The sequence below is a fragment of the Nelumbo lutea genome, chromosome 4, assembly GCF_056320005.1.
Source record: "Nelumbo lutea isolate HS-2025 chromosome 4, American lotus-T2T, whole genome shotgun sequence".
NCBI classification, from domain to species: domain Eukaryota; kingdom Viridiplantae; phylum Streptophyta; class Magnoliopsida; order Proteales; family Nelumbonaceae; genus Nelumbo; species Nelumbo lutea.
The window spans coordinates 1,459,127-1,486,588 of NC_142687.1; the positions used below are offsets into that span (position 1 = coordinate 1,459,127).

General features: G+C 40.9%; 1 protein-coding gene across 1 annotated transcript in view; it reads left to right on the plus strand.

Moving 5' to 3' along the window:
* Nucleotides 1-21,146, plus strand: part of LOC148853317 (DEAD/DEAH box helicase) — a 43,506-nt gene extending 22,360 nt beyond the window's left edge. Inside the window, exons 7-14 of the mRNA XM_088983380.1 lie at nucleotides 382-452; nucleotides 1,404-1,565; nucleotides 12,564-12,650; nucleotides 12,889-13,062; nucleotides 14,304-14,348; nucleotides 14,945-15,301; nucleotides 20,250-20,652; nucleotides 20,769-21,146. Coding sequence (XP_088839506.1) covers nucleotides 382-452; nucleotides 1,404-1,565; nucleotides 12,564-12,650; nucleotides 12,889-13,062; nucleotides 14,304-14,348; nucleotides 14,945-15,301; nucleotides 20,250-20,351 — 998 coding nt within the window. The 3' untranslated portion in view covers nucleotides 20,352-20,652; nucleotides 20,769-21,146. The remainder of the gene's footprint in view (nucleotides 1-381; nucleotides 453-1,403; nucleotides 1,566-12,563; nucleotides 12,651-12,888; nucleotides 13,063-14,303; nucleotides 14,349-14,944; nucleotides 15,302-20,249; nucleotides 20,653-20,768) is intronic.
* Nucleotides 21,147-27,462: the final 6,316 nt, after the last annotated feature.

Consider the following 27,462-nt stretch of genomic DNA (forward strand, 5'->3'; position numbering starts at 1 on the left):
CTTGTAAAGCACAAATGGCAAGCATAATATTTTAATTGATAAAGCCTACTCATAGGGTTGGTGAAGATGATCTTTGGAGTAACCCACGACCTTCATGAGATGTGGATTTGAACTTGATGTGGGCCCACTGAAAAATGAGGTCCATGCCTGTCCACTTCCAAACTGAGTCTTGACAGTCGGATTTTTTCTTCCATATTTCTAGTTGCAGTTTCATGTGGTACTTCTTTTGCGAATAGTTTTCTGTAACTTATGTATATTATCTTAACTCTTGGCCTTGGTAACTTTCTTTTCAATTTTAGTGGGGTTGCAGAGTATCTAATACTGTTTGCTTTTATTTCTTGTTTATTTGATGTTGACCTTTTTACCATTCTGATGTCACAGGACTTGAAGAAGTGAAAGAATTTCTTAGTCTGTCATTTTCAAATGTTGAAATAGCTATTGCGCATGGAAAGGTAGAATCTTCTTTTATTCACCATGTTTTTGTGCTGGCTATCTTTAGCTAAACATTATCAATATAAGGTGGTCTTAAAATTTCAAAATTTATCAGCAAATATCAACTTTCTAGAACATGCCTACCAGCACAAGACATCATAATATGCAAAGTTACAAAATAAGGCACTATTTTGCAATACAGCATAAAAGTTTTCATGCTATGGTGCATTATATATCAATATTTTGAGAAATATGTGACATTGTAAATTTTAAACTTTAGCAGTCCAGGTTGACTTGACAGGTCTCTGATGCACATTTTCCCTTTTCCATTGGCTTATAATTTCTGATTATCGTTGTCATCATCTAAGCCTGTACCAACTATATGGGGTTGGCTGGAAGAATGCTGTTTCTGTTCTGTTCAGTGCCATATCCATTGTTAATTTTCTAACCACTTTCACTCAATTCCTTTTCGGTCTGGCCCTAGCTCTTCTATCCTCTTCAACTTGTAACAGATCACTTCTAACGGGTGTTTCTGATATGTTTTAAAATTCAGAGTGATCCTTCCAGAACTTCTCTGTGGATAATTTTGATTGCTTTATACCCTTTATGTTCCATACTTCAATTGTGATGTGCCAATGGTGATTTCGAATTAAATTCTTCTTTATGTGATAAGAAATCTCAGTGAAGACAGAATTTGTACTTTCTATATTTATGTGTCATACTACGTATTCAATTATCTGTATTTCTTATATTTTCTAATTGACTCGTTCCTTTTTTTACAATTTCTTACATAGTTTATCTTCATGATATATGCTTGGCTCATCATTGAAAGTTTTGTTTATTTTCAGTATAGTGTCAGTTTTATGCTTTATGATTTTTTTTGTGTCATTTATTTTGCAGAAAAGATTATTTGTTCTGATTCTGCTTTTTGTTAGATTATGTTTATATATTTATTTATTATATTTTTGCAGCAATACTCAAAGCAGCTGGAAGAAACCATGGAAAAGTTTGCACAGGGAGATATTAAGATTCTTATATGTACAAATATAGTTGAAAGTGGACTTGATATTCAGAATGCAAACACTATAATAATTCAAGATGTTCACCAATTTGGCTTAGCACAGTTGTACCAGGTCCTTTTCTTTCTCTATTTCGTTTCTCGTTTCAATCTTGTAGGAAACTGTGGACCCCACACTAGTGTACTCGTATGACAGCCTGAGTTGTATTTAGATTTAATCAAGTCATTGATTAGGATTAGTTTTTTAGTAGGATTAGTTGTTAATCTTATCTTATCTTATCTTATCTTGCCATGTAAGCATTAAGTCCTACTACAATTATACAACTGTGCATATAAATTTAAAGAGTGGGGCAGCTGTTTCATAACACCAACCACTCTCTGCTTTCTAAAACCCTTCCATGAGTTTTCCCTCTCCATCTCTCTTCTTCTCTTCTCCTCTTCTCTTCTCCTTTTTCTTTTATTTTCTGTTCAAAATCTAAAAGATATCTGTAGTCTTGTATGACTACTTGGTATCAGAGCAGGATCTAGGGCTTCTCATGTGAGTTTGTTCCAGCCGACCACATGAGAATTGCCTAGGGCTGGAAGAATAGAGAGTCTTTTCTTCGGATGATTCTTGGAGGTTATCCACAGCAGCAGTCCAAAGATTGGATCGTATCCTTGATAACCAAGAAGAATCAGAGAAAGAAAAGAGGATCAAGATCAGTCTTTGATCAGGACTAGAGGTGGCGATCAGAATTTCAGAGGATTTCTGTTCAAGATCAGTTTTTTTTTTTCTTCTCTTCAAGACTAGAGGATCAAGATCAGTTCTTGATCAAGACTAGAGGTGGCGATCAGAATTTCAGAAGAATTCTAGTTCAAGATCAGATTTTTTTTCTCTTCAAGACTGAAAGAGACAATCAGAACTCCAGAAGCTTTTGATCAAGATCAGAGTTTTCAGAATTTCTTGGTAAGATTCCAATCTTTCTTGAGATCGGCAGCAAGAATACCTTGATCTAAGAGGTACGGTTAAGAAAAATCTCTCCATTCTGTATTCCTTTTTAGGGTTTAAGAGAAAACCCTCAAGATTCAGGACTGTTATTGCTTCAGGGAGGTAATCAGACTTGTCTTCCTCGATTTAAAGTTACTCTTTGCCCTCTGGAAGACCCAGTAGAGCAGTTTCAGCAGGACTGTTACAGCTAAATCCTTTTTTACTGCTATCAGTCTCAAAGACCCAGTAGGCTGACTGTCACGGTAATTAAGGTTTCTTTTGCTGAACCAGAATCCTACATCTAGACCCACTATTACTAGCTGCAGACCCAGTAGGCTGACTGGTACAGTAACTAGGAAGTGTTTTTTTTTTTTTTTACTTCTAATCAATAGTGGAGTTTAAAAGCCAAGGGGAGGGTGTTTTTGGGACTGGTTCGGGTAACATGACTGAGAACACTTTCCAGATTACAACTGTAAAGTTTGATGGTTCAAACTACTTAGAATGGGCCCAATCAGCCATGATGGCCATTGGGGGAAGAGGAAAGCTGAATTATTTGTTGAGGGATATGAAGGAACCAACTAAAACAGTGGGTCTAGAAAAACATAATAAAATTTGGACTCACATAACTACTGTGGTCCCCGCCTCCTATCTAACAACTAGCATAAAATATCTACTCAGAAAAACATCATAAAACTAATTAATCTTCAACACTCCCCCTCAAGTTGGGAGTAAATATCACACATTCCCAACTTGCGTAGATCATGTTGAAGCTTGTTCCTTGCCACCCCTTTAGTGAGAACATCAACCAGCTACAACTCTGAAGAGACATAAGGCAAACAAACTTCTCCGGTTGTTACCCTTTTTCTTATAAAGTGTCCATTAACTTCAATGCGTTTTGTCCTATCATGTTGAACTGGATTGTGGGCAATATTGATTGCAGCCTGATTGTCACAGTATAACATCATAGGTTCCTCTGCTTTCACCCCAATCTCACTCAAAATGGATCTAACCCAAAGAAGTTCTGAGACACCATGAGCCATGGATCTATACTCAGCCTCTGCACTTGACCTTGCCACAACCGCTTGCTTCTTACTCTTCCAGGAGATCAAGTTCCCACCTACAAAGGTACACACTCCTGATGTAGACCTCATGTCATCTAAGCATCCTGTCCAGTCTGCATCTGTATAGGATTCTAGCTTCAGATTCTCATGATTTGAAAAAAGAATGCCTCTACCAGGGTGCTTTTTCAGATATGCAAGTATTCTCTCAATAGCTTCCCAATGTTGAACCCGAGGTGCATGCATGTACTGACTCACAACACTGACAGCACAAGAAACATCTGGTCATGTCATACACAATTATAGCGGTCAGCCCACCATTCTTTGATATCTCCCACATCCTTTACCAATTCACCATCCACACCATTAATTCTTTGATTTGGATCAATAAGAGTGTCTGCTGGTTTGGTCCCTAGCTTCCCAGTCTCTCACACTAGGTCAAGTACATACTTTCTCTGTGAAATGAAGATCCTATGCTTGGATCTTGCAACTTCAATCCCTAAGAAGTATTTGAGCTCACCAAGATCTTTGATCTCAAATTCTTGTTGCAAAGAGGGTGTGATCAGACTGTGTCTGTGTGTATCCAAAACGGATGAGTGCCCCTCTGAACCTGTCAAACCAAGCCCTAGGTGATTGTTTCAGTCCATATGGAGATTTTCTGAGTCTGCACACCTTTCATTGACCAACATTTTCATAAAAGCTTGCTGGAATGTCCATATATACCTTCTCTTGTAAGTCACTATTAAGGAAAGCATTTTTTACATCAAGTTGGAACAAGGACCATGAATAGGTGGCTGCTAGAGATAAAAGGATACGAACTGAACTCATCTTAGCTACTGGTGCAAAGGTTTCCAGATAATCAACACCATAGGTCTGAGTATACCCTTTTGCTACTAACCTTGCCTTGTACCTCTCTATCTTACCATCGGCCTTATACTTAACTGTGAATACCCATCGACATCCGACTGTCTCCTTGTCTGGGGGGAGATCAACTATTTCCCAAGTTTGTTTTTTTACCAAAGCATCCATCTCATCTTGCATGGTTGTTTTCCACTCAGGTTTGGAGAGAGCCTCAGTAACATTCCTGGGTATAGACACAGAATCCAAGGAAGAAAGAAAAGCACGATAGGAGGGTGATAAGGCACTGTAGGAAAGATGGTGTGAAATGCAGTGGGCTGTACACTTTCTCTTCCCCTTACGAAGTGCAATGGGAAGATCAAGGTCAGTGGGATCAGTTGCAATAATGGTGTTAGGGACAGAAACATTATCATCAGAAAACATAACAGGCTTAGGCTCAAGACGAATACCTGGAACTGTATCTGCCTAATCTGGAGTTTCAGAAGGACTGACAGAGAGTGGTGTGGGTCTAGGATGTGTGGAGTCAACCATCATTTTCTGGTGCTGATATTGCTGTGAGTTTGCCCGTAGTGGCTCAGGTAATGAAACTGGAGGTGCAGGTGCTGGCTGAACTGATGGTGCAGGTAGTGGCTGAACTGATGTAGATGCTGGCTAAACTGATGGAGGCACCATAGAAACAGGAAGATGAATAGATTGTGAGTTCTCCTCCCCAAAATTCTCCCCCTGAGGAGAACCACTCGAGAATAGACCTATTCGTGGGTCGGGCCGGGCTTTTACTCTGCATTAATGGAAATATGTTAGGCTCGAGCCCGAGCCCAGCCCTGATAAAAAGCCCGAGCCTGAGCTCGAAGCCCGACCTAATAAAAAAAATTAGAATTTTTCCCTATTCAATAATCAATATAAATCAGAATTTATTTACATTAAAAAAAGAATATAAATTCAATATAAATTCTGAATTTGATAATCAATATAAATCAGAATTTATTTACATTAAAAAAAGAATATAAATTCTGAATTCAATAATCAATATAGATCAGAATTTATTTACATTAAAAAAAGAATATAAAGAAGGGAAAGAGGATGTGGAGAAGAAGGGTTCGACTGGAAAAAGAAGGGAAAGAGGAAAAGAGGTAAAAAAAAGAGGGGTATTCGACTAGGGATTTTAGGTCTAGTTATGGGTCGGGCCGGGCTGGGCTATTTTGGCAAATCCCGAGCCCGGCTCGAATTTATTGCGGGCCGGGCTTTTTGGCCCGAGGTTAAGCCCGTGGGCGCATATACCTGTTCAAGCCCGGCCAGGGTCGGGCCGGCCCGTCGGGCCACCCAACCCATGAACAGGTCTACTCGAGAAGAAGAATGTGGATTCAAAAAAGGTAACATCCATGGTGACAACTGCTCCTCGACACTGAGCCAAGAATGTGAACAAAAGAAACACAACCAAAAACCCTCAGAGGTATATGAAATATCTCTCCATCTGGAAAAAGGAGGCTAAATGGCACCTTAAACCCCAAAGTCCGTGAAGGAACACGGTTAATCACATGTACGGCTATAAGAACTGCATCTTCCCAGAATTGCACAGGAACTGAAGCACACACCATAAGACTCCTTGCCACCTCCACAATGTGTCTTTTTTTCCTCTCAGCAACTCCATTCTGTTGCGGTGTATATGCACAACTGCTCTGATGAACTACACCATGTTCTAAGAGATACGTGGTTAGGTCCTTCTCAAAGTACTCTTTGGCATTATCTGATCTAAAAACCTTAGTTCTCACTTCAAATTGTGTGAGAACCATCTGGTGGAATTGTCGTACTAAGTTAAGAACCTCATCACGTGATCTCATCAAATATATCCAAGAATATCGTGTATAATCATCTACAAACAAGAAAAAGTAACGGAATCTGCCCATGGAAGGGATTTGATATGGCCCCCATACATCAGTGTGAACAATATTAAAAGTAGAAGTACTTCTTTTATTACTTGGTTTAAAAGACTGTCTACAATGCTTTCCTAATTAACAACTCTCACACTCTAAAGGAGATAATTGAACAAACTCAAACAACTTTGGGAGAAGACATTTCAAAGAACTAAAAGAAAGATGTCCCAAGCGATTGTGCCAAAGCATAATCTGGTTTACTGACTCTGACCCACTACTACTACTGTTGCTAACATGATGGCCCTGATGTCTTGGAATCTCATCTAGAAGGTAGACTCCATTCACCTCACAACCACTCCCAATCATCTTCTTTGACTCCAGATCCTGCAAAACACAATTACCAGGAAGAAAGGTCACAAAACAATTCAAATTTTTTGTCAAAGAACTAACAGACAGTAGGTTAGTATGAAGTCTAGGGACATGTAAAACAGATGGCAGAGTTATATCATTGGTCACTCTAACTGTCCCCTTCCCAACAATGGGCATATGTGAACCATTTGTTGTAGAGACTCTGTCTCTGTCAGAGCACAACTGATAGGAATTGAAAATGGTAGGGGCATTAGTCATATGCTCAAATGCTCCTAAGTCTATAATCCAAGGAGGTCCCTCCTTACCTGAAGTGGATGCAAGATTCTGTTGTCCATCTGGAAGGCTAGAGCTGGGTGAATCTTTCTTACTCATAAGTTGTCCAAACCTCTCCAATTTTGTTCTCATTGCTGCTACTGCAATGGATTCCTAATCAGTTTGGGAGAGAGGGGCTGAAGAGTCTCCTGTAGTGGCTACATTTGCATTTCCCTTCTTGTTTCTTATCCGAGCAGGCATAAGATTTGGATGAAGCTTCCAACAAGTGTCCCTGGTATGCTTAGGCTTCTTGCAATAATCACACACCAAGTCCTTCTTATCTTCCCTTATAGTCTCACTACTCCACTTGTCTCCATTCGGCTTAGGTTTTATTGTACCAACCATAGTCAACTGGTCAATCCCAGATTGTCTCAGCATTACATTCCTCCTACTCTCCTCTCCAGAGACAAAAGCATAGGCCTGAGAGAGTGTCACACCCTCCCTAGAAAGAATATGCTACCTAGCAATGTCAAATTCAGGGTTCAGCCCTGCCAAGAACTCAAAACCCCTATTCCTCTACCAGTTTGTGATAAGTTGCTGCATCATTTACACTTTCTCATACCACAGTTTCTAAGTGATCTATTTCCTGTCATAGGGTTTTCAGCATGGAGAAATACACAGCAAGAGATTTTTCTCCCTGTTTCATACTTATCACATGATTTCTTAACTGATAGGCTTTGGCTTCATTTTGCTTATGATAGTAGGTTTCAGTCATTCCATCCCAAATCTCCTTAGCAGTATTAGCCCATAGGAATTTTTTTGCAATATGAGGTAACATAGAATTACACAACCAAGACATTACCATGTAATTCTCTTGCACCCATCGGGAAGAGTCTGTATCAGGTTTCTTCTCCTCCCCAGTGAGATACCCTAATTTTCCACGGGCACCAACAGCCATCTTAGCTGATTGTGCCCACTCCAAATAATTTGTGCCATCAAGTTTTACTGTAGTAATGATCCCAAACCCAAAAATAACCTAGTCCCACAGTACCGGTAGATTTCAATTCGGTATTCCAACTCTCCATTTTACTTCAAATAGTTCAACAGTAAGAAAAAAATAGATTGGAGACCTTCAAAAAATAATTTAATACCACACACATAGAAACCAACCCTTCCGAAAGAAGAAAACCCTAGCTGGAGGGAAATCTCTCTCCTCCCCATGCCTCCCAACAAAGAGAAAAGTGAATCGATCACTCCGGGAGGCCTAGAAAATTTCAGAAACCAAACCGCCCTCTTTAGAAAATCAAAAGAAAACTAACAATACCTGGGTGCCCAAGATCAGATAAAAAATAAAGAGTCCAACTTTTCTGGGACTCTTCCCTGTACTCCAGTTCTTCCTGATTTTGATGTTGAATATTAGATCACCTTCTTGATGCCTAGATCCCACCAAAAACTCCAAGAACTGGGCAATCTATAGCAGATCAATGAGCCCTTTACTACTTCATGTAGTCGGCTGATCTAGGGCTGCATGAGAATGCTTCAAGAAACCCTAGTCGATGCTCTAGTACCAAGTAGAAATCTACTGAATTAAAAAATATGAAAGAAAGTAGTTTCTTGAAGAGAGAAGGAAGAGAGAAGGAGAAGAAGAAAAGAAGAGAAGTTGAAAGAAAAGAGAGCAATAATCTGGCCGCCTCCTTCACTTATTATTTATACTAAAATACTAGAACAGTACAATGACAACTATGCCCTTATAGGGCGGCAAAACATAAAACATCATACATAACACTCAAAAAACATAATAAAATTTGGACTTACATAACTACTATGGTCCCCACCTCCTATCTAACAACTAACATAAAACATCTACTCAGAAAAACATCATAAAACTAAGGAGGGGGTACAGATTTTTCCTATTGTTTGTTGATGATTATATTCGGTTTTCTTGGGTTTACCTTATGCCTTCTCGAGATGAGGTTCCCGCATTAACCCGGATCTTTCATCAGATGATTTTAACCCAATTTGGGGTCAAAATTAAAATTTTTAAATCCGATAATGCAAAAGAATATTTTGCAAACCCATTAGCCTCCTACCTGCTTGACCATGGGATTATCCATCAGAGTACCTGTCCTCATACACCACAGCAAAATGGGGTTGCTGAAAGAAAGAATAGATACATATTGGAGGTAGTCAGAAGCATTATGTTTACCTCAAATGTGCCTATACGTTTCTGGGGGGATGCTGCTCTTACAGCAATATATCTCATCAATTAGATTCCCTCACGGGTTCTTGACATGAAACCTCCATTTACCCTTTTATACCCTGATAAAGAATTGTTTACCATCCCCCTTAAAACCTTTGGTTGCACTTGCTTCGTTCAGATCCTTGGCCCTCATCGTTCCAAATTTGATTCTAAGGCCTCAAAATGTATTTTCCTTGGTTATGCACAAACTCAAAATGGATGTTGCTATTATGAAACCACTTCTGGGAAAAGATTTGTCTCAATGGATGTCCCCTTCTTTGAGGACGAACCCTATTATCCAAGGGTTTCTCCTTAGGGGGAGAATAGTGAGGTTGGGATTAGCTCATCAGAAGTTCCTTTACCAATCCCATCAAGTGAAGAGGGGTGTAGTGGGGAAGGTTGTCAAAGGTGCAGGGATGTGAGAGTCTATCACAGATGGTGGAGACAAGTTGATTTTGGACATCAGCAGTCCAAGCCAGTCCCAACTCCCTCTGCTAATCCAGATTTAGGTACCTCAGTACCCTACAGTTCCTTCTACAGATCCAGATCTAGGTACCACAATCTCTTCACCAAATACTACAGATGAGAGACATCCCACCATGGAGTCTTCACCTTCATTAAATGACCTTGGCCTCCCCATAGTAGTCCTTAAAGGCAAACGCCATTGCACCACATCCACAATTCACTGCATTTCTCAGTTTTTGTCCTATGATCATTTGTCTCCCTCCTACAAGTCTTTTCTCGCATCTATTGCTGATATTCCCATTCCCAGAACAATACAGGAAGCATTGTCAGTACCTGAGTGGAAAGATGCAATAAAAGTAGAAATGGATGCCCTCATCAGAAACAATACCTGGGAGATAGTTGATCAGCCTAAAGGGAAGAAACCGGTTGGATGTAGATGGGTGTTCACTGTGAAACATAATGCTGATGGTTCTGTTGAAAGGTAAAAGGCCCGATTAGTTGCAAAGGGATTTACTCAGACATATGGTATTGACTACTTAGAAACTTTTGCACCAGTAGCAAAGATGACTACTATCAGAATCCTATTATTTCTTGCAATTAGTTACTCTTGGCCATTGTATCAAATGGATGTTAAAAATGCCTTCCTCAACGGAGAATTGTAGGAAGTAGTTTACATGCAATTGCCTCCTGGATTTTATGGTACGGAGATAGAAAAAATGGTTTGTCGATTGAATAAAGCCTTATATGGACTAAAACAGTCCCCTAGAGCTTGGTTTGACAGATTCAGACGAACCCTTGAAAAGTTTGGATATGTGCAGGCCCAGTCAAACCACACCTTGTTTATTAAGAGAGTGACTTCTTCCATAACTTTTCTTGCTGTGTATGTGGACGATATTGTAGTAACAAGAAGTGATGCTAGCAAAATTGAGTCTCTTAAGCAACTCCATCAAGAGTTTGAGGTAGAAGATTTGGCGGAACTACGATACTTCTTGGGCATTGAGGTAGCTAGATCCAAGCATGGGATTTTTGTCTCTCAACGAAAGTGTGTCCTTGATATGCTGGAAGAAACAGGGAAGTTGGGAGTTAAGCTTGCAGACACACTTATTGAACAGCACCACAGGATCAATGCAGAGGGTGGAGAGCCTCTTGAAGATAAAACTATGTTCCAACAATTAGTTGGAAAACTTCTCTGTCTTTGCTTCACATGACCCGACATCAGTTATGCAGTCAGTGTAGTTAGTCAGTATATGCACTCTCCTAGAACTATTCACTTCCTTGTAGTTGAGAGGATATTAGCATATTTGAAGAGGTCCCCAGGTAGGGGCATTTTGTTTAAGAATAATGACCACATGAAGATAAAAGTTTACACAAATGCTGATTGGGCGGGGTGTGTTGATGATCGAAGATCTACCTTTGGATATTGTGCCTTTGTAGGAGGTAATCTTGTCTCCTGGAAGAGTAAGAAACAAAGTGTTGTTTCTCGTTCCAGTGTTGAAGCTGAATATAGGTCCATGGCAAATGGTGTTGTTGAGATTCTATGGTTGAGATCATTACTTGAGGAATTGGGTATTGTTTATGAGAAACCCCTAATGTTGTACTGTGATAATCAGGCTGCCATTAATATAGCCCATAATCCACTACAACATGGCAGAACTAAGCATATTGAAAGGAACTGGCATTTTATCAGAGAAAGGGTTACATCTCAAGAAGTATGCCTTCCATACATCACCTCCGACATGCAGCTTGTAGACTTTCTCACCAAGGCTGTTTCAAGAAAGAAGTTAGAGGAAGACCTATGCAAGTTGGGAATGACAAACATCTATTCCCAACTTGAGGGGGAGTGTAGGAAACTGTGGATCCCACACTAGTGTACTCGTATGACAGCCTGAGTTGTATTTAGATTTAATTAAGTCATTGATTAGGATTAGTTTTTTAGTAGGATTAGTTTTTAATCTTATCTTATCTTATCTTGCCATGTAAGCATTAAGTCCTACTACAATTATACAACTGTGTATATAAATTTAAAGACTGGGGCGGCTGTTTCATTACACCAACCACTCTCTTCTTTCTAAAACCCATCCACAAGTTCTCCCTCTCCATCTCTCTTCTTCTCTTCTCTTTTTTCTTTTATTTTCTGTTCAAAGTCTAAAAGATATCTGTAGTCTTGTACGACTACTTATCTCATTTGTGGAGATTATAGAATTTGGTGAGGGCACAAATGTGACTTTATGTAAAGATATAGTAGTTAGGTAGTAGTCATTAGACCTTTTTTTCTAGTACAATTTTACTTCCAATTCTTCCAAAAGATATTAAAAGGAACAAAACTCCTCTTCTGTAATTTTCTGTATATGTTTACTTTAACAGTTAATTTTAATGTGTTTGGTGTTGCCATCTGTTTTTCCCTGTAGAAGTTCTAAGCTTGACCTCGGCTTGTTTGTTGTAAAGGATTAAAAAGTGATTTTAATAATTGTCTTGGGGAAATAAAATGCAATATTTCTTTCATGAGATTAATCTTTGTAGGGATATTTGTATGGCATAGAAGAAGTATGAACTGGGGATTAGATAAACTTGTTACTTGGAATGGGGCATGACCTTGGGAAAATATATAGTGGGGGATTTGCTTACAAAAAGAATAGTAGTGGAGGGTTTCATATCTTGTGGATGTCTTCCAATGTAAACTTTGGGAAGTTTTATAGTGTAGGAATAGCACAATATCTGGGGATTTATAGGGCTGAGATGAACAATATTTGGGGATTAGATATAGAGTTTGTGCTGAAGTAGGCTAAACTTTGGGAAGTATTATAGTGTAGGAAGTTATGCTTTAATTCCTTCTAGATGTCTTCCCAATACAAGCAAATATTGGATGTTGACCATTTATCCTATTTCTTATGTAGGACTTCATGTCTATGGATTGTGTATTTTCCTTGAGCTCTTACACAGTCAGCTTGGTTGACGCTTTGTTTTTGTGTTGCTGAGAGAATTCATTCATCAGAGTGGGACTAACAATGGTATTTGATCTGTTCTTTTCCCATAGCTGCGTGGAAGGGTGGGGCGGGCAGATAAAGAAGCTTATGCACATTTATTTTACCCTGACAAATCACTGCTATCTGATCAAACATTGGTATGTTTTCTTCATCAAAGTTTCCTTTAACTGCTTATTATTTGGGAGCATCTAATATGTACTAATTGAGGTTTATAAGTCATTATATTATCTGTACATGTTGCATTTGTTGGTTCAGAATCTTCCATCTTGGTGTTCACGAATTATCCAAGTTCTTGTGAACTCTTTTACTGTTAATTGGGAAGAACTTGGATTTTTTTTCTCTTCTTTAACTATTTAGATACAATTTTGAATTCAGGAGAGGCTTTCAGCTCTTGAAGAGTGTCGGGATCTTGGGCAAGGTTTCCAACTTGCAGAGAGAGACATGGGTATAAGAGGATTTGGGAATATTTTTGGTGAACAGCAGACAGGAGATATTGGAAATGTAGGCATTGATCTCTTCTTTGAAATGCTTTTTGAGAGTTTGTCCAAGGTAAATAAATCTGTTCTATTTCTTTACTTTTTTTAGAGAAGCATCATGGCTGTACAATGATGTTTTTAGATGTGTAAAACGGGCTGTACTGGGCTGGCACAGCACAGCCCGCGTTTGGCCTGCGGATTGTGCCTTCCTCCCCTGGTATATTTTGGGGGGTTGGCCCGGCACGGCCCACGACGCACGGCCTGAGCTTGTGGGCCCGTGCTGGGCCTGGCCAGGCTGTGGACCGGGCCAAAGTTATTTATTTAAAAAATTGAAAAAAACTTAAAATTGTAATTTTATATGAACTTTGATGTATACAATTGCTTATATATACAATAATTAAATAAAATAGTATAATAAAGTTGAAAAAAAATGTTTATTTTATTAATACATTATATACTGTATTTTATTATATGATTATAATTTGTATAGTATATTATATATAATATGAGCAGGGCCACGGGCAGCACGGCATGACAGTGCTAAAACCCCAAGCCTGGCACAGCCCATCGACCCATACAAATCGTGCCAGGCCGGGGCACGGCCCGTGGACCATCGGGTCGGGCTGGTTTTCTATTTACTGCTATAACTGTTGTCAATTCACCATTTTCTCACTCAGGCATGGAGAAAAAAAAAATCATGTATAAAGTTCAGGCTTTAGCACTCTGAACTTTGGAAAAGAATCTTTCTTTCAACCATCTTTATTCAATAAATTCATATAAACTAAGAGCATGAGAATAGAACAATATCTTGGGAGTTATAGGGCTGGGATGAACAGGACCAGGACACCATATACATGGCTGATTATGAAGACCTCTCTGTGTATATTGTCTGGATATGCCATATAAGTACTCTACAAGAAAATCCTCAAACTTCAGGCCTGGAAAAACTAGTTATAGAAAGCAATTTATGCCCACTAGTAGATATATGAGTGCATTAGCCATTAGTGAAATGCACACGTAAAACCGATAAGGTGGTTAAGGTGTGTTTTATGGAGAGAGACCAACTTTTTGGGTGGGGTTGGGGGAAAGAAAGTTAGGCACTGGTATATAATGTAGGACAATAGGAATGTCTTTATCTTAAATGTTCTTAGCATCTGTTGATAAAAAAATATATATATTCTTAGCATCTGCTGAGAGGTATTTTTGCTTTCAGGTAACTGGTTAACTGGCTTCACTGTCCATTTAATCACAATCTTTTGGTTCACAATTTATGTCACTTGCAGATATTCTGATTTCCTTTTCTTTGGCATTCAGGTTGAAGAGCACCGGCTGGTCTCGGTTCCTTACCATAGTGTACAGGTATCTAGTATCATCTGAGAACTAGGTTCATTAAATGTAAGAATCAACCTCATGCATGATAGTTGTACTACCTAGTAACTGCATATTGGGATGCATAGCATACCCGGGGAGGGGGGGCTTTGAACTTGATTGAACCATGAGGATGTGTTCAGTCTGAAGTCAACCCTTACAAATGAATGTAACCACCCAATTAATATTTTCCTTGGTTGAAAGAGATCAAGCTTATCTGGCTTACAGTCTAGATATGTGTGCAGTTTGGATGGTTGCAGCCATCAAACGAGGTTTATTGAGGCAATTGCCTGTGGAGAATCCGTCTAATTGTGGTTAGATATCTAGATGCTTTCCTTCATATGGGCTGATATTCTGGATAACAAATCGAGTGTCTATACTAGCAAGACTGAACATTAATTTTTTTTTCTTTATATATTGGCTTTAAATAGAACGGATTGGTGAAACAGGATTCGTGTAGCTGACCCCATATAATTGGGATAAGGCATGGATGATGATACAAATGTCTTCTAGACCTTGGTTGTTAGTAATATGCATTTAAATACATTTCTCAATGGTAATTTCACCTTCTTCTTATATTATGCCAGCTTGATATAAATATCAGCCCCCACCTCCCGTCAGAGTACATAAATTATTTGGATAATCCCATGGAAATAATTAACGAGGCTGAGAAAGCTGCGGAGGAAGGTGTTTGGAGTTTGATGCAATTCACAGAGAATTTGCGGCGCCAATATGGAAAAGAACCATGCTCCATGGAGATACTATTGAAAAAGTTGTATGTAAGGAGGATGGCGGCGGACCTGGGAATCACTAAAATATATGCTTCAGGCAAGATGGTTGGTATGGAAACAAATATGAATAAGAAGGTTTTCAAATTGATGACAGAGTCAATGGCATCTGATGTTCATCGGAATTCTCTAGTTTTTGAGGATAACCAAGTAAAGGTAATTGTTGATGTTTTTTAAAGTTCCCACTCTTTACTGGTCAAGCTGTGATCTTAAACATGTATTCTGAAACCATCTTGGATCCCTGCAAATTCCGAGAAATACTTGTTTAGATACAGGGCTGTGGCCCTGATCCATATAAAAGGAGTTGCCACCTATCATGTTGAAGGTGGTAGATCCCTTATTAGAATTGTAAAACAAGGAAATGGCTGCAATACCCATAAATAAAACCAGAGGGAGTTTGGGTAAAGATGTTGCATTTTCAGTGGAGAAAGGGGTGAATCACTCCCACTGAACTAGGGGTTGTCTACTGAAGTCTTGGGAATGTCAATGGTTTGGGTCAAACTGATGGACCCAAACCATTCAAACCCTATTATACAGGGCCTGAGTATGCATTTTGAGTCCCAATTATAATAGAGTTGGGACTACTTTACCTGATGTGTTATCAGGCCTGTATTTAATTAAATAAAATAAAAAGGAGGCTTCTGGTATGAGCCTAGAAGGGGAAGAGGTGGAGAAGAAGAGAAGAAAGTAGGGGTGTTCACGGGTCGGGTTGGGTCGGTTTAGTGGGATTTTCCCAACCGACCCGACCTGGTCGGGTTACCTAAGGTGGGAACCGAAACCGACCCACTGATAGGCCAAACCGACCTGGTCGGTTTGAGCCGGGTTGGGTCGGTTTTGGTTTTGCCCCTGTACAAAGCCGAATAAAACTGAAATATGTATTTAAAATATATATATATATATATATATATATATATATATATATATATAAACAAAAATATACATACAAATAAAATATATTGGAAATTTGGAATATATACTGGAAATATATATCTCATATATTTCAGAATATATATTTTTTAGATATAATTTTTTTCAGATATTTCGGTTTTTATGTAAAACTGAAATATCTTTATTTAATAGTTTTAAATATAAAATATATTTAAATTAAAACCGAAATATATATTTAAATAGATTAGGTTTTTCATAAAAACTGAAAACTGAAGTTTTTATTTTTTAAGATATTTTCTGGAAATCTATTTAAAACTGAAACATGTATTAAATATATATATATATATATATATATATATATATATATATATATATATATATATATATATATATATATATATATAAACAAAAATATACATACAAATAAAATATATTGGAAATTTGGAATATATATTTTCTGGAAATATATATCTCATATATTTCAGAATATATATTTCTTTAGATATAAATTTTTTCAGATATTTCGGTTTTTATGTAAAACTGAAATATCTTTATTTAATAGTTTTCAATATAAAATATATTTAAATTAAAACCGAAATATATACTTAAAATTTTAAATAGATTAGGTTTTTCATACAAAACTGAAGTTTTTTGTGCAAATATATCATCATTAACTGGATTTTTTTCAAAGCTTAAACTTAAACAAAACACAAATAAAATATATCAACTTGTAACATGCATTAAATTAAAAAATAAATAAATAAATACTAACCTTTGAATGACTGAAGTTGAGACTTTGAGAATGAGACTTGAGCAGTTGAGCTTGAGGGAATGAGGGGGGCAGACCAACCAAGTTAGAGAATAGAAGATTTTAAGAGAAGACAAAAGTGATCAATAAAATAAAAAATTAGAAACCTTCTAAATTCTAATCTAGGTAAAAAACTAAAAAAGGACACCTAATTGAATTCTAATTGTAATTGCCTAGTGGGCCTTCTAGAGTTCTAGTTCTAGTAGAAGTCTAGAAGTAGAAGACTAGTAGGAATTAGGAAACTACTCAAACTAGGAAGTAGGAACTACCAAACTAGTAGATCTCTATGTTGGTTCGGGTCGGGTTGGTCTCGGTTTTCACGCAAGAAAACCGAAACCGACCCGATATATCGGTTTTTGTATGTGCCCAACCCAAAACCGACCGGTACAGATGAAAACCTGGCCGACTCGGGTTGGGTCGGTCCGGTTTGGTCGGTTTGGTCGGGTTGGGCATTCTTATGAACAACCCTAGAAGAAAGGTCGAACAGAATAGGGCTTCACAGTCTCTATTGAAAGAGAGAACTCCCGCCCAGAATGTTTAATTCATAATAAAAGGTAATATTACACTATTACCCTTGTATACAAATGCTTGAGAATAGAGACAAAAAACACTGATTTAAAGAAGGGAAAAGACTAAAATAACCCTAGAACAAAGTTGTATTTTAACACTCCTCAAGTTGGAGCATCCGAGCACCACTCAAGCCTTTGGTAAATAAATCAGCTAGTTGATCTTCAGACTTCACGTATGGGGTAATAATTTCTCCACTGACCACCTTTTCTCAAACAAAGTGACAATCCACCTCTATTTGTTTGGTCCTCTCATGATACACTGGACTGGAAGAGAAATGAATGGCAGCTTGGTTGTCACAAAATAGCTTCATGGGGGTTGTGACTGATATTTCCATCTCTTGTAACAATTGTCTCAACCACACCAACTCACATGTAATGTGGGGCATGGCTCTGTACTCAGCCTTAGCACCACTCCCGGCCACCACATTCTGCTTCTTACTTTTCCAAGTAATCAAATTCCCTGCCAAAAAAGTGCAGTAACCAGTTGTTGATTTCCTATCAATAGCCGACCCTACCCAATCAGCATTTGTGTATCCTTCCAAGGAAAGTTCTCTTTCTTATACAACAACCCTTTACCTGGAGCCCCCTTCAAATAGTGTAAAACTCTAACAATACCTTCCCAATGGATTGTCCTTGGGTTTTGCATGAATTGGCTCAACAATTCAATACTGAAGGAAATGTCAGGTCTTGTAATGGTTAAATAAATCGGTTTTCCATCTACTCTCCTGTATTGTCCAGGATCAGCTAGGGGCTCCCCCTCACTATCAGACATCTTCACATTCAGATCTATATGGGTATCCATTGGATTTGCCCCTAAAAGACCAGTTTCTTCCAACAGGCCAAGCACATACTTCCTTTGTGAGAGAGATTCCCAACTTTGACCTTACTACTTCTATGCCCAAAAAATATTTCAAGTGCCTCAAGTCCTTAGTCCGGAACTGGTTTTGTAAAAATCATTTGAGCTTTTCAATGCCATGCTCATCACTTCCTGTGACAATGATGTCATCAACATAGACTGCTAATACATTCACAGTCCCTCTTCAAACTGCCGAGTAGGAGTCGTCTAAACCACCATCAAACAGTCGACCAACGATGCAGCTTGAGGCATAGAAGCCTCTTAACCTTCTGGGCGATCAGTCCTTTTAGGTTCTTCCCCTTCCTCTCCTCTCGTATTGGTATAAAACTCAGCTGAACCAGTTGCAGGCATCCTTCACTGATGCAGTCAGGAAACTCAATCAACCAGGCTCTGATACCATGTTATCAGGCCTGTATTTAATTAAATAAATAATGAGGCTTCTAGTATGAGCCTAGAAGGGGAAGAGGTGGAGAAGAAGAGAAGAAAGGTCGAACAGAATAGAGCTTCAGTCTCTATCGAAAGAGAGAACTGCTGCCCAGAATGTTTAATTCATAATAAAAGGTAAAATTACATGATTACCCCTGTATACAAATGCTTGAGAATAGAGACAAAAAACACTGATTCAAAGAAGAGAAAAGACTAAAATAACCCTAGAACAAAGCTATATTTTAACATGATGCACTTGATTAAGACTCAAACCGATTATATATATTAGCACATGATAAAAATGCCTCCCAACATTTTATGTGTTTCTTGTGGTTTACCTTTCTTCTATAATACTTTCATATAATATGTATAAAATTGTCAATTTATACGGCATATATAAGATATTTTGAGAAGAGAAAGCAAGAGAAATAGTAGCCAAAGGCTTGCCCATTATAAGTGGGTCTCATCAGGTCAGACCTGATAAGCCTGATTAATAATAGGGGTGGTCTAGATTTCTTACTTACAGATACTATAGGATCTGGATGTTTTCTTGTCAGCTCAATATCATGTCTATGCTGACCTGGACTAGACCTGACCAATTGACAGCCCTAGTTTATGTCTAAATTAACAAAAAGAAGGCAAAGTCGGTTTAGTTTTTCCTTAACAAATTATATAAAGAGCAATGAAGTTTTAGATCTCTTATTGCAAACAAGATGAATGGAATTACAATGGAGTTACAAGGGGCATTGTACCAAATACTTTACAGAACTTAAAGCATCATAATATTAATTTAATATGGTGACCTGGACTAGACCTGACCAATTGACAGCCCTAGTTTATGTCTAAATTAACAAAAAGACGGCAAAGTCGGTTTAGTTTTTCCTTAACAAATTATATAAAGAGCAATAAAGTTTTAGATCTTTTATTGCAAACAAGATGAATGGAATTACAATGGAGTTACAAGGGGCATTGTACCAAATACTTTACAGAACTTCAAGCATCATAATATTAATTTAATATTACTTATCTATACTATATAAATCAGATACTTGCCTTGGTTTCGGTGCACGTTATAAAAGTTAAAATTTGATTATATAATGTTACTTCATATCTTTACCCTTTGCTTGCACGATGTGCATGGGATGTGCCCTTACAGTAGTTACTTTAAAAATTATATGCATGTGTATCTATCATAATTTAATAATGAAATATTTAAAACAACAAACATAATAAAAAAAGAAATCTATTTTAATAGATAATAACTTTTAAGGTCCTCGGCCTTCCACCATTGCACATGTTTTATTAGTTATATGCTCTGGGTTGCTTATTGCTTTTAGTTGGTAAGCTCATTAAATATTAATTTCCAGTCTCAACAAAAAAAGTTCCTACTTTCCTGCATCTTTGACATGTGTACAACAGAGGCAGGTAAGAGGTTAATCCCTGTACTTAGTCATCATTAGGTGGCTCTGTTGAACGCTAATGTTTCCTATTGTGTTCTTGCTAACATGATTTAGGGTGGTCATTAAGTTCCTATTTCAACCTTTTGGTGTCTCGCAGGCAGAGCTTCTTTTGGAGCTACCAAGAGAACAACTCCTTAACTGGATATTTCAATGCTTGGCTGAATTACATGCTTCACTACCAGCCCTCGTAAAATACTGATTGTATATACTGGACAGCAAATACTTGATGTGCTTTTTCCTTTGACTCACCCCTGGGTAGATCAAAATTGCATATTATCATGTGGCAGAGCGTCATAGAAGCCAGAGAACTCGCATTATCCTGCACTGAAGTCCTTAGAATGTTACCACTTGGATTCCAAAGCTGGGTTGCCCTAGTATGGATCATGTGAAGTTACAATTCTGTGAGTTTAAAGCATCAGAAAGATGAAAGTTGATATGGATTCGAAACTTAGTATACGGTGGGGGTGGAGTCTGATAAAAACCACATTATTTACCTACAGGTATGTGTAGTTTTAACGCAAGTACACAGCTGACGTAAACCTTTTTTTTTTAATCTTTTACCTTCAAGGCTTTGGCTGTTGATGTTTATGGTGCTAACTAGGTTCCCTTATTTCAGGATTTTAGTACAAATAGAGTGCGTGGGGTGCATAGGTGGAGTTCAAATGCATGTTCTATGGCATAAGACAATGATTCACAAGGTCTAGAAGAGAAAGCTGCAGTTGAAACTTCAAATTTTACTGAGTTCACCACCATCAATTGTAGGCTTTTAATTGATAGTGAACTACCCGAATATGCGATATATACACGACCTTGGTTGCTAGGATTTGGATCCAAAATATTGTATCTGATTATGATATGGTCCATGGGTTAAAGACCTTATTAGAGGCCGGTTCTGGCTAATGGGTACTCAATAAACATATATGAACACGGATCAGGATATTTATAAATGCGGAATGAGTAAATTCAAATTATTTTCCTTTTTCTTTCAGTCATTTACATTCATTGAAAAACCTTTGAATTTTGTTATTTTTTGTGTATACATTTATATGATATCCTAGAACCGAGAACCATCCATATCTGATTCCATTCTGGCTTTAAAAAAAAAAAAAAAAATCTAATTCCATTGAGAACTTGAGGCATCTGCTTCTTTTCTGCACGCAGATTCTATAATCAATTTTATCATCCTGCCTCATTCTAGAATCCACTTGCGACCTGATTCTAAATGATCTGAATCTCAGGGTCTCTTTAGTTCGTAGGAATAGGTGCTTGGAATCGGAACCGCAATGGCCTATTCTGATTTCAACCATTTGGTTGATCAGAATGAGATTTTTCCATGAGGGAATGGCTATTCCACCGATCCCCATGGGAATGTGATTTTCATTCCAACTTTTTTATTTTGTATTTTTTTATAGGGTAAAATATAAATACCTCCCCTGAAGTTTTTGACAATCATAAAAATCTCTTCTATAATTTTACTTTAGCAAAAACTTCCCCCTTATTTTTTTAAAAATCAAAAAATACCTCATTTATGTTAATTACCAAGACGAAAAACGCTACTAAAGAGAATCAATTTTTTTTTAAATACATATTTTACCTTTTATGAATTAATGGGTATATATTTTTACTAAAATACCCCTGTTTCAGCAACTCTATTATACACTCGGACATTGTTCATCTTCTTCCTCACAACGGCAGAATGGCGGTGCACTCCCCCCTCCAACCTTCCCTCTTCTTTGATGAGTGGGCAACCATGGCGGCAGATGGATGACAATGTCAGACGTCAAACGATAGTATCGGAAATTTTGCTCAACAACAAAAACGGTACTCTGTTTTCTCGTTTAGCAACTGGAAGTTTCGTCCAACGATGGGCAACCATGCTTCCTCCTGTAATGGGTGGGCAGCCATGCTTCCTCCAAGGTGGGCAACCCTGTAATGGGAATTTCGTTCATTACAGGGCTAGCACCAAAGTTGATAGCTCTTGCTGGCTCAGATCCAAATAACCGATCACCACACTGGTTAGCCCTTCTATATATATGCGATCCGCTTCATCAAGACAGACGTTCTGCTCCCCCATCCTCCCTTATCTCTGCTCTATTGATCATCACCATGTCTCAGCTTGCTGTTTTGTGTAACTGATGGAGCGCGATCCGATCGGTCTTAGCTGTCCGCGGCCTTGCTTCTGAACGGGGTAGCAGTGAACCTGAAACGGAGGAGATGGGGAAGCTCCGGGGGGAACCCGGTGTAGAGGCTCCGATGCTCAAGTTAGAATCCTTCAAAAGCAAGGTAATACCAGATATGGCAAAGTTTGCATAGCTCGTTTGTCGGGGGGCAGGGGCTCTTATAATCACTTCGTGCACTCGCCCCGAGGCCCTTGTCAGGTCGGGTATGATTACCTTTGTGCTTGTTAATTCGGTCGTCGTCCTTTCTGCTGAGACAAAACCGTCACTGCCTAACCGTCTTTCTAACTGGAGATGGCGGTGTCAGTGGCGGTGGCAGGTGGCCATTTAGAGTGCTGCCGCCAAACGTCAGATCCCAAGTCAGTCAGGCGCGGCGCCCTCGGGCACGAACTTCCTTAGTATTAGGCGTGGTACGACTTGTTTGGTTTTGGTGTCCAGAAGGTGATGCGAAGTGCTGAGCGAGGCGAAGTCTTGAGCTCGGAAGTATCTATAGGGTAGGTCAGTTCGGCGAGGTGTATCCCGAGCTGTTACAAAGTGGGTCAGTTTGGCGAAGTGTATCCCGAGCTGTTACAGTGGGTCAGTTCGGCGAAGTGTATCCCGAGCTGTTACAGTGGGTCAGTTTGGCGAAGTGTATCCCGAGCTGTTACCAAGTTGGCTAGTTCGGCGAGGTGTATCCCGAGCTGTTACAAAGGGTGAGTTCGGGCCCCCCGTAGGGAGTTCAGTCCGCTGGTGTCCCCTTGTTCCCACCTAGGCTTGGCCCCTTTTGCCGAGTTGTCGTTTCTACCACATGTCACGTAATAGAGAGGTCGGGCCAAATCTTCCTTCATCAATTGCCCCCCACTCCTTGCGTCGGGGGTCTTGCCATGGTGCGGGGAGTTTCGCGAGGTAGTAGGTGGATTTGTCCCGCCCTTCGAATCTTCACTGCGCGAGTGTCTACTGTAGCTATAAATAGTGGGGGACCCCAGTCGGTTTGTCACTTCTGCGGTGTGTCTACTGAGCTCGCATCCAAGTCTTTTCCAGCTCGCGTCAAGGCTGGTTATATAGCCTTCACGGTTCTTTGGCTTGTTCTTCAAACTTTCCGGTGAGTACTTTCCTGAATCCATCTTTTTCCCCAATGTCTAGCTTTGATAGCTCAGACGATTCTTCGAGTAGGGCCGACGTAGGTTCCACCAACCGAGCCGTGTCCCCCGACTGCCTTAGTGATCCTGAGGTGGAGCTTGAGGACTATGAACCAGTAGGCCGAGTCACTTCGGGCAGTTTGGCGTCTACCTCCCGCCGAGGTCGGATGCTAGACAGGTTTGGTCCTTCGACCATGACGCCTGAGGGGCTTCAATCCATACTTATGTCTTACAACCTTCCTAGGGGGTATACATATTTTATTCCTTCGGGTAGCTTTCCTTGGGAACACGGTCCTGACGAGATCGTGATTTTTCGAGAGCAGCTCGCCGCGGGGTTGTGACTTCCTTTCCATCCCCTTCTCGTCGAAGTCATAAACCACTTCGGTGTCACCATTGGCCAACTTCATCCGAACTCTATTCAGAACCTGGTGGGGACGGTTTCCCTTTTTTGCAAGCAGAACTTCCCCTTGGACTTAGAGATATTCTCCTCTATCTTGATGCTCAAGAGACAGGTGGGTTCTCTTCCTGGGGGGAGACGGGCATATTACCTTTCTCCTCGCCAGGGTTTTAACCTTCTGCACGATCTTCCTAATAAGGTCCTGGCGTGGAAGCGGGACTACTTCGGCGTGCGAAGTGCACAAGGATGGCCCTTTCAGACCGGGTGGGGTGAAGTCGCTCCTGATTTAGGCGTGACTCTCGATAAAGAGACGGTGAAGGACCTCCGGCAATGGGCACGGCAAGGTTTAAAGTGCCACCACTACTTAACGGAGGCCAAGCTTATTGCAGCCGGCCTGAGTTCGGGTAGGTTTCTAGCTATGCGGTTTTCTTGCTTGCTCTGTTCTTTTCATTTTTTTCTGATGTCGAACCCGTTTCTGCAGGTGTGATGGACGCGGAGAGAACTCGTGGGGGGCGTTTGTTCCAAGGTATGAAGAGGAGGAAGCGGGTCGCCAAGCGAACTCGTACCGAGCTGCCCCTAGATGAGGAGCCCCGAGTTCCAGACCATTCGCTGGAGGATCCGCCCAGGGAGCCCGAAGTGATTCCACCGATGCACGAAACTGCCGGGGCGTCCTACGCTGAGACCACTCACACGGGCGCTCCTGCATACTCGAGTGCTCCTGCTCACTCCGGGTCTGCTCATACGCGGGCTGGGCCCTCGGGCTCGAGGGCTCAAGGGGAGTTCAGGAGCGTGTTGACGCCGAACTACGCTCTTCAGAAGAGTAGGGACGCTACTTTCCCTGAGGAGGTCGCGGCGTGGACCGATCTTCCCTTGAATCAGGTTGCTTGTCGCGCCGTAACACATGCCATGGTGGTAAGTTAGATTACGTCTTCCTTTTTATTTTGTTGCTTCTGCTGTTATTGCTCACGTGTTTCTTTTGGTAGGTGAATTCTTCAATTCATGCCTTGGCGGCCCAAGTGGAGAGGAGCTCGCGACAGGCGCGAGCTGCTGAGGCTGCCGCTCATGCTGCTGAAGAAGCTTTCCGTGCTGCAGAGGCGAATACCCGGGCTGCTGAGGCGGCTGCTTACGCTGCTGAAGAGGCTGCTCAGGTCGCAATGGCCAGGCAGGCGAGGTCTCAGCGTGACGCCGAGGCCATGGGGGTAGTTGTTAAGCATATGGCGGATTTGAAGTTGGATTTGCAGCATCAGGTCGAATATCTTCAGGAGGACATCAGGGAGAGAACACAGATTTTTTCCCAAGGCATTGAAGACGCCAAGAAGAAGGCAGTTGAGGACTACATTGCCTCTCCACGTTTTGACGATCTGATGATGGATTGTTACAGGAGGGGGTTCAAGTTGAGCCGGTGGATGATCCAGAATACGTACCCCGACCTCGATGTAAGTGCCATATCCACTTCGCGTATAACTCAGGAGATGGCCAATGCTGCCGATGGCGAACCGGACTCTGAAGGAGAGGCAGGGCCTTCCGGTGTTGTTGAAGTGCCTTCTGATGGCGAAGAGGTGGCTCCGGGCATGTAATTTTTTTTTTGTAAGTCCTTTCTGATGGCCAATGTACTCCTGTTTCTTGCAATGGAATAGATGTCTTTTTGCCCGTGTTCTTTTTCCCTGAACTGATTCTGTCGGTCACTTTGTCTGGGTTATTATACTTCCGTGAACTGGTTTTTTGTCGAGCTGATAATATGCTCGACTTCTTTGCGTGTTTACGCCGAGGTTTCTCTTGGCTTGCATCGTGGCACATATGACCTGATTTCGTCCACTTCGCTTGGTGGTTTATAAGTAGTATCGCCTTAAGTTCACGATGTTCCATGCTCGAGGTACTTGTTTGCCTTCCAAGGTTTCGAGTTCGTATGCCCCCCCCCCCCCCCCCCGGAGCACTCTTTTTACTTTATAGGGTCCTTCCTAGTTGGGTCCAAGCTTGCCCACGCCGGGTTCGGGCGCCATAATCTTACAAAGGACCAGGTCGTCGACTCGGAAGCTTTGTTGCTTTACTCTGCTATTGTAGTAGCGAGCTACCTACTGCTGGTATGCCACTGTTTGGATGTGCGCGAGGTCCCTTACCTCGTCCAATAGGTCGATGTTGGTACGTAACTCGTCTTCGTTCGTCCAATCGTCGTATGTTTCTAATCGCAATGTTGGTACTTCGATTTCCGCCGGGATCACTGCTTCAGTGCCGTAGGTGATGTTGAAGGGGGTTTCTCCCGTGGTGGTTTTTTCGGTAGTTCAGTGCGCCCATAAGACACTTGGTAGCTCTTTGGCCCACAATCCCTTAGCTCGATCCAGGCGTGCTTTTAGTCCGCGCAGGATGGCTCTGTTCATTACTTCCGTCTGACCGTTTGCCTGTGGGTGCGTGACTGACGTGAAGTTTTGCCGAATCCCCATGTTCTGGCACCACTCTTGGAACTTGATATCCTCGAACTGCTTGCCGTTGTCGGAGATTAGTACCTGAGGTAACCCGAATCGACATACTATGTTCTTCCAAAAGAAGTTCTGTATGTTTCGAGCCATAACAGTTGCTAGAGGTTCGGCTTCTATCCACTTCGTAAAGTAATCTACTGCAACAACTAGGAATTTTCTTCCACCTGTTGCTGGTGGGAATGGCCCCAGGAGGTCGATGCCCCATTGTGCAAAGGGCCACGGGCTGGCGAGGTATTTGAGGTCGGAGACATGTTGATGGTGGATATTGGCGTGCTTCTAACACTGGTCGCATTTTCTGACGAGCTCGACAGCTTCTGCCTTCATCGTTGGCCAGTAGTATCCTTGTCGAAGTGCTTTTTGGGCGAGTGCTCTGCCCCCCAAGTGTCCGCCGCACAGGCCTTCATGAGTGTCGCGGAGCACGAACTCAGCTTCGGCAGGTCGCAGGCAACGCAAGTAGGGGAGCATGTAGGACCGTCGGTATAACCGTTCATCTATTATGACGTATTTGGCTGCCTGGCGCTGCACCCTCTTGGTCGCATTGCGTTTTGCAGGGAGGGTTCCGTCTATCAAGAAGCTCGCGAGTGGGTCGATTCAGCTCGGCTCTGCCTCCAAGACGGGAGCGACCTCCTCTGTCCCCCCGAGAATACTAGGCCGAGGAAGTCCTCTATGTACACAGTTCTCATATTGTTGTGACTTGTACTGGCTAACCGGGATAGGGCGTCGGCCTCAGTGTTCTCTGACCTTGGGATTTGCCTGATGATGTGTGACTGGAAGTTGAGCAGGGCTTCTTTTACTTTGGCCAAATATGCGATCATGGAGAGCTCGCGTGCTTCGTACTTGCCTGTAACTTGGTTGACCACGAGCTGAGAATCGCTGCAGATGACCAAGTGTTTTGCCTTTACCTTTCGTGCTAGGTCCAGCCCGGCGATCAGTGCTTCGTACTCTGCCTCGTTGTTGGATGCCGCGAACTCAAAGCGTAGTGTGTATTCTAATTTTGTGCCGCCCGGGCCGCATAAGACTATTCCAGCTCTACTGCCTTGCCGGTTCGAGGAACCATCCACGTGAAGGATCCAAGGCTCCTCATCCCAGTTCGCGCTTCGCCTGACCAGGAGAGATGCCACACTGGCTGCTACTTCACGGGGTT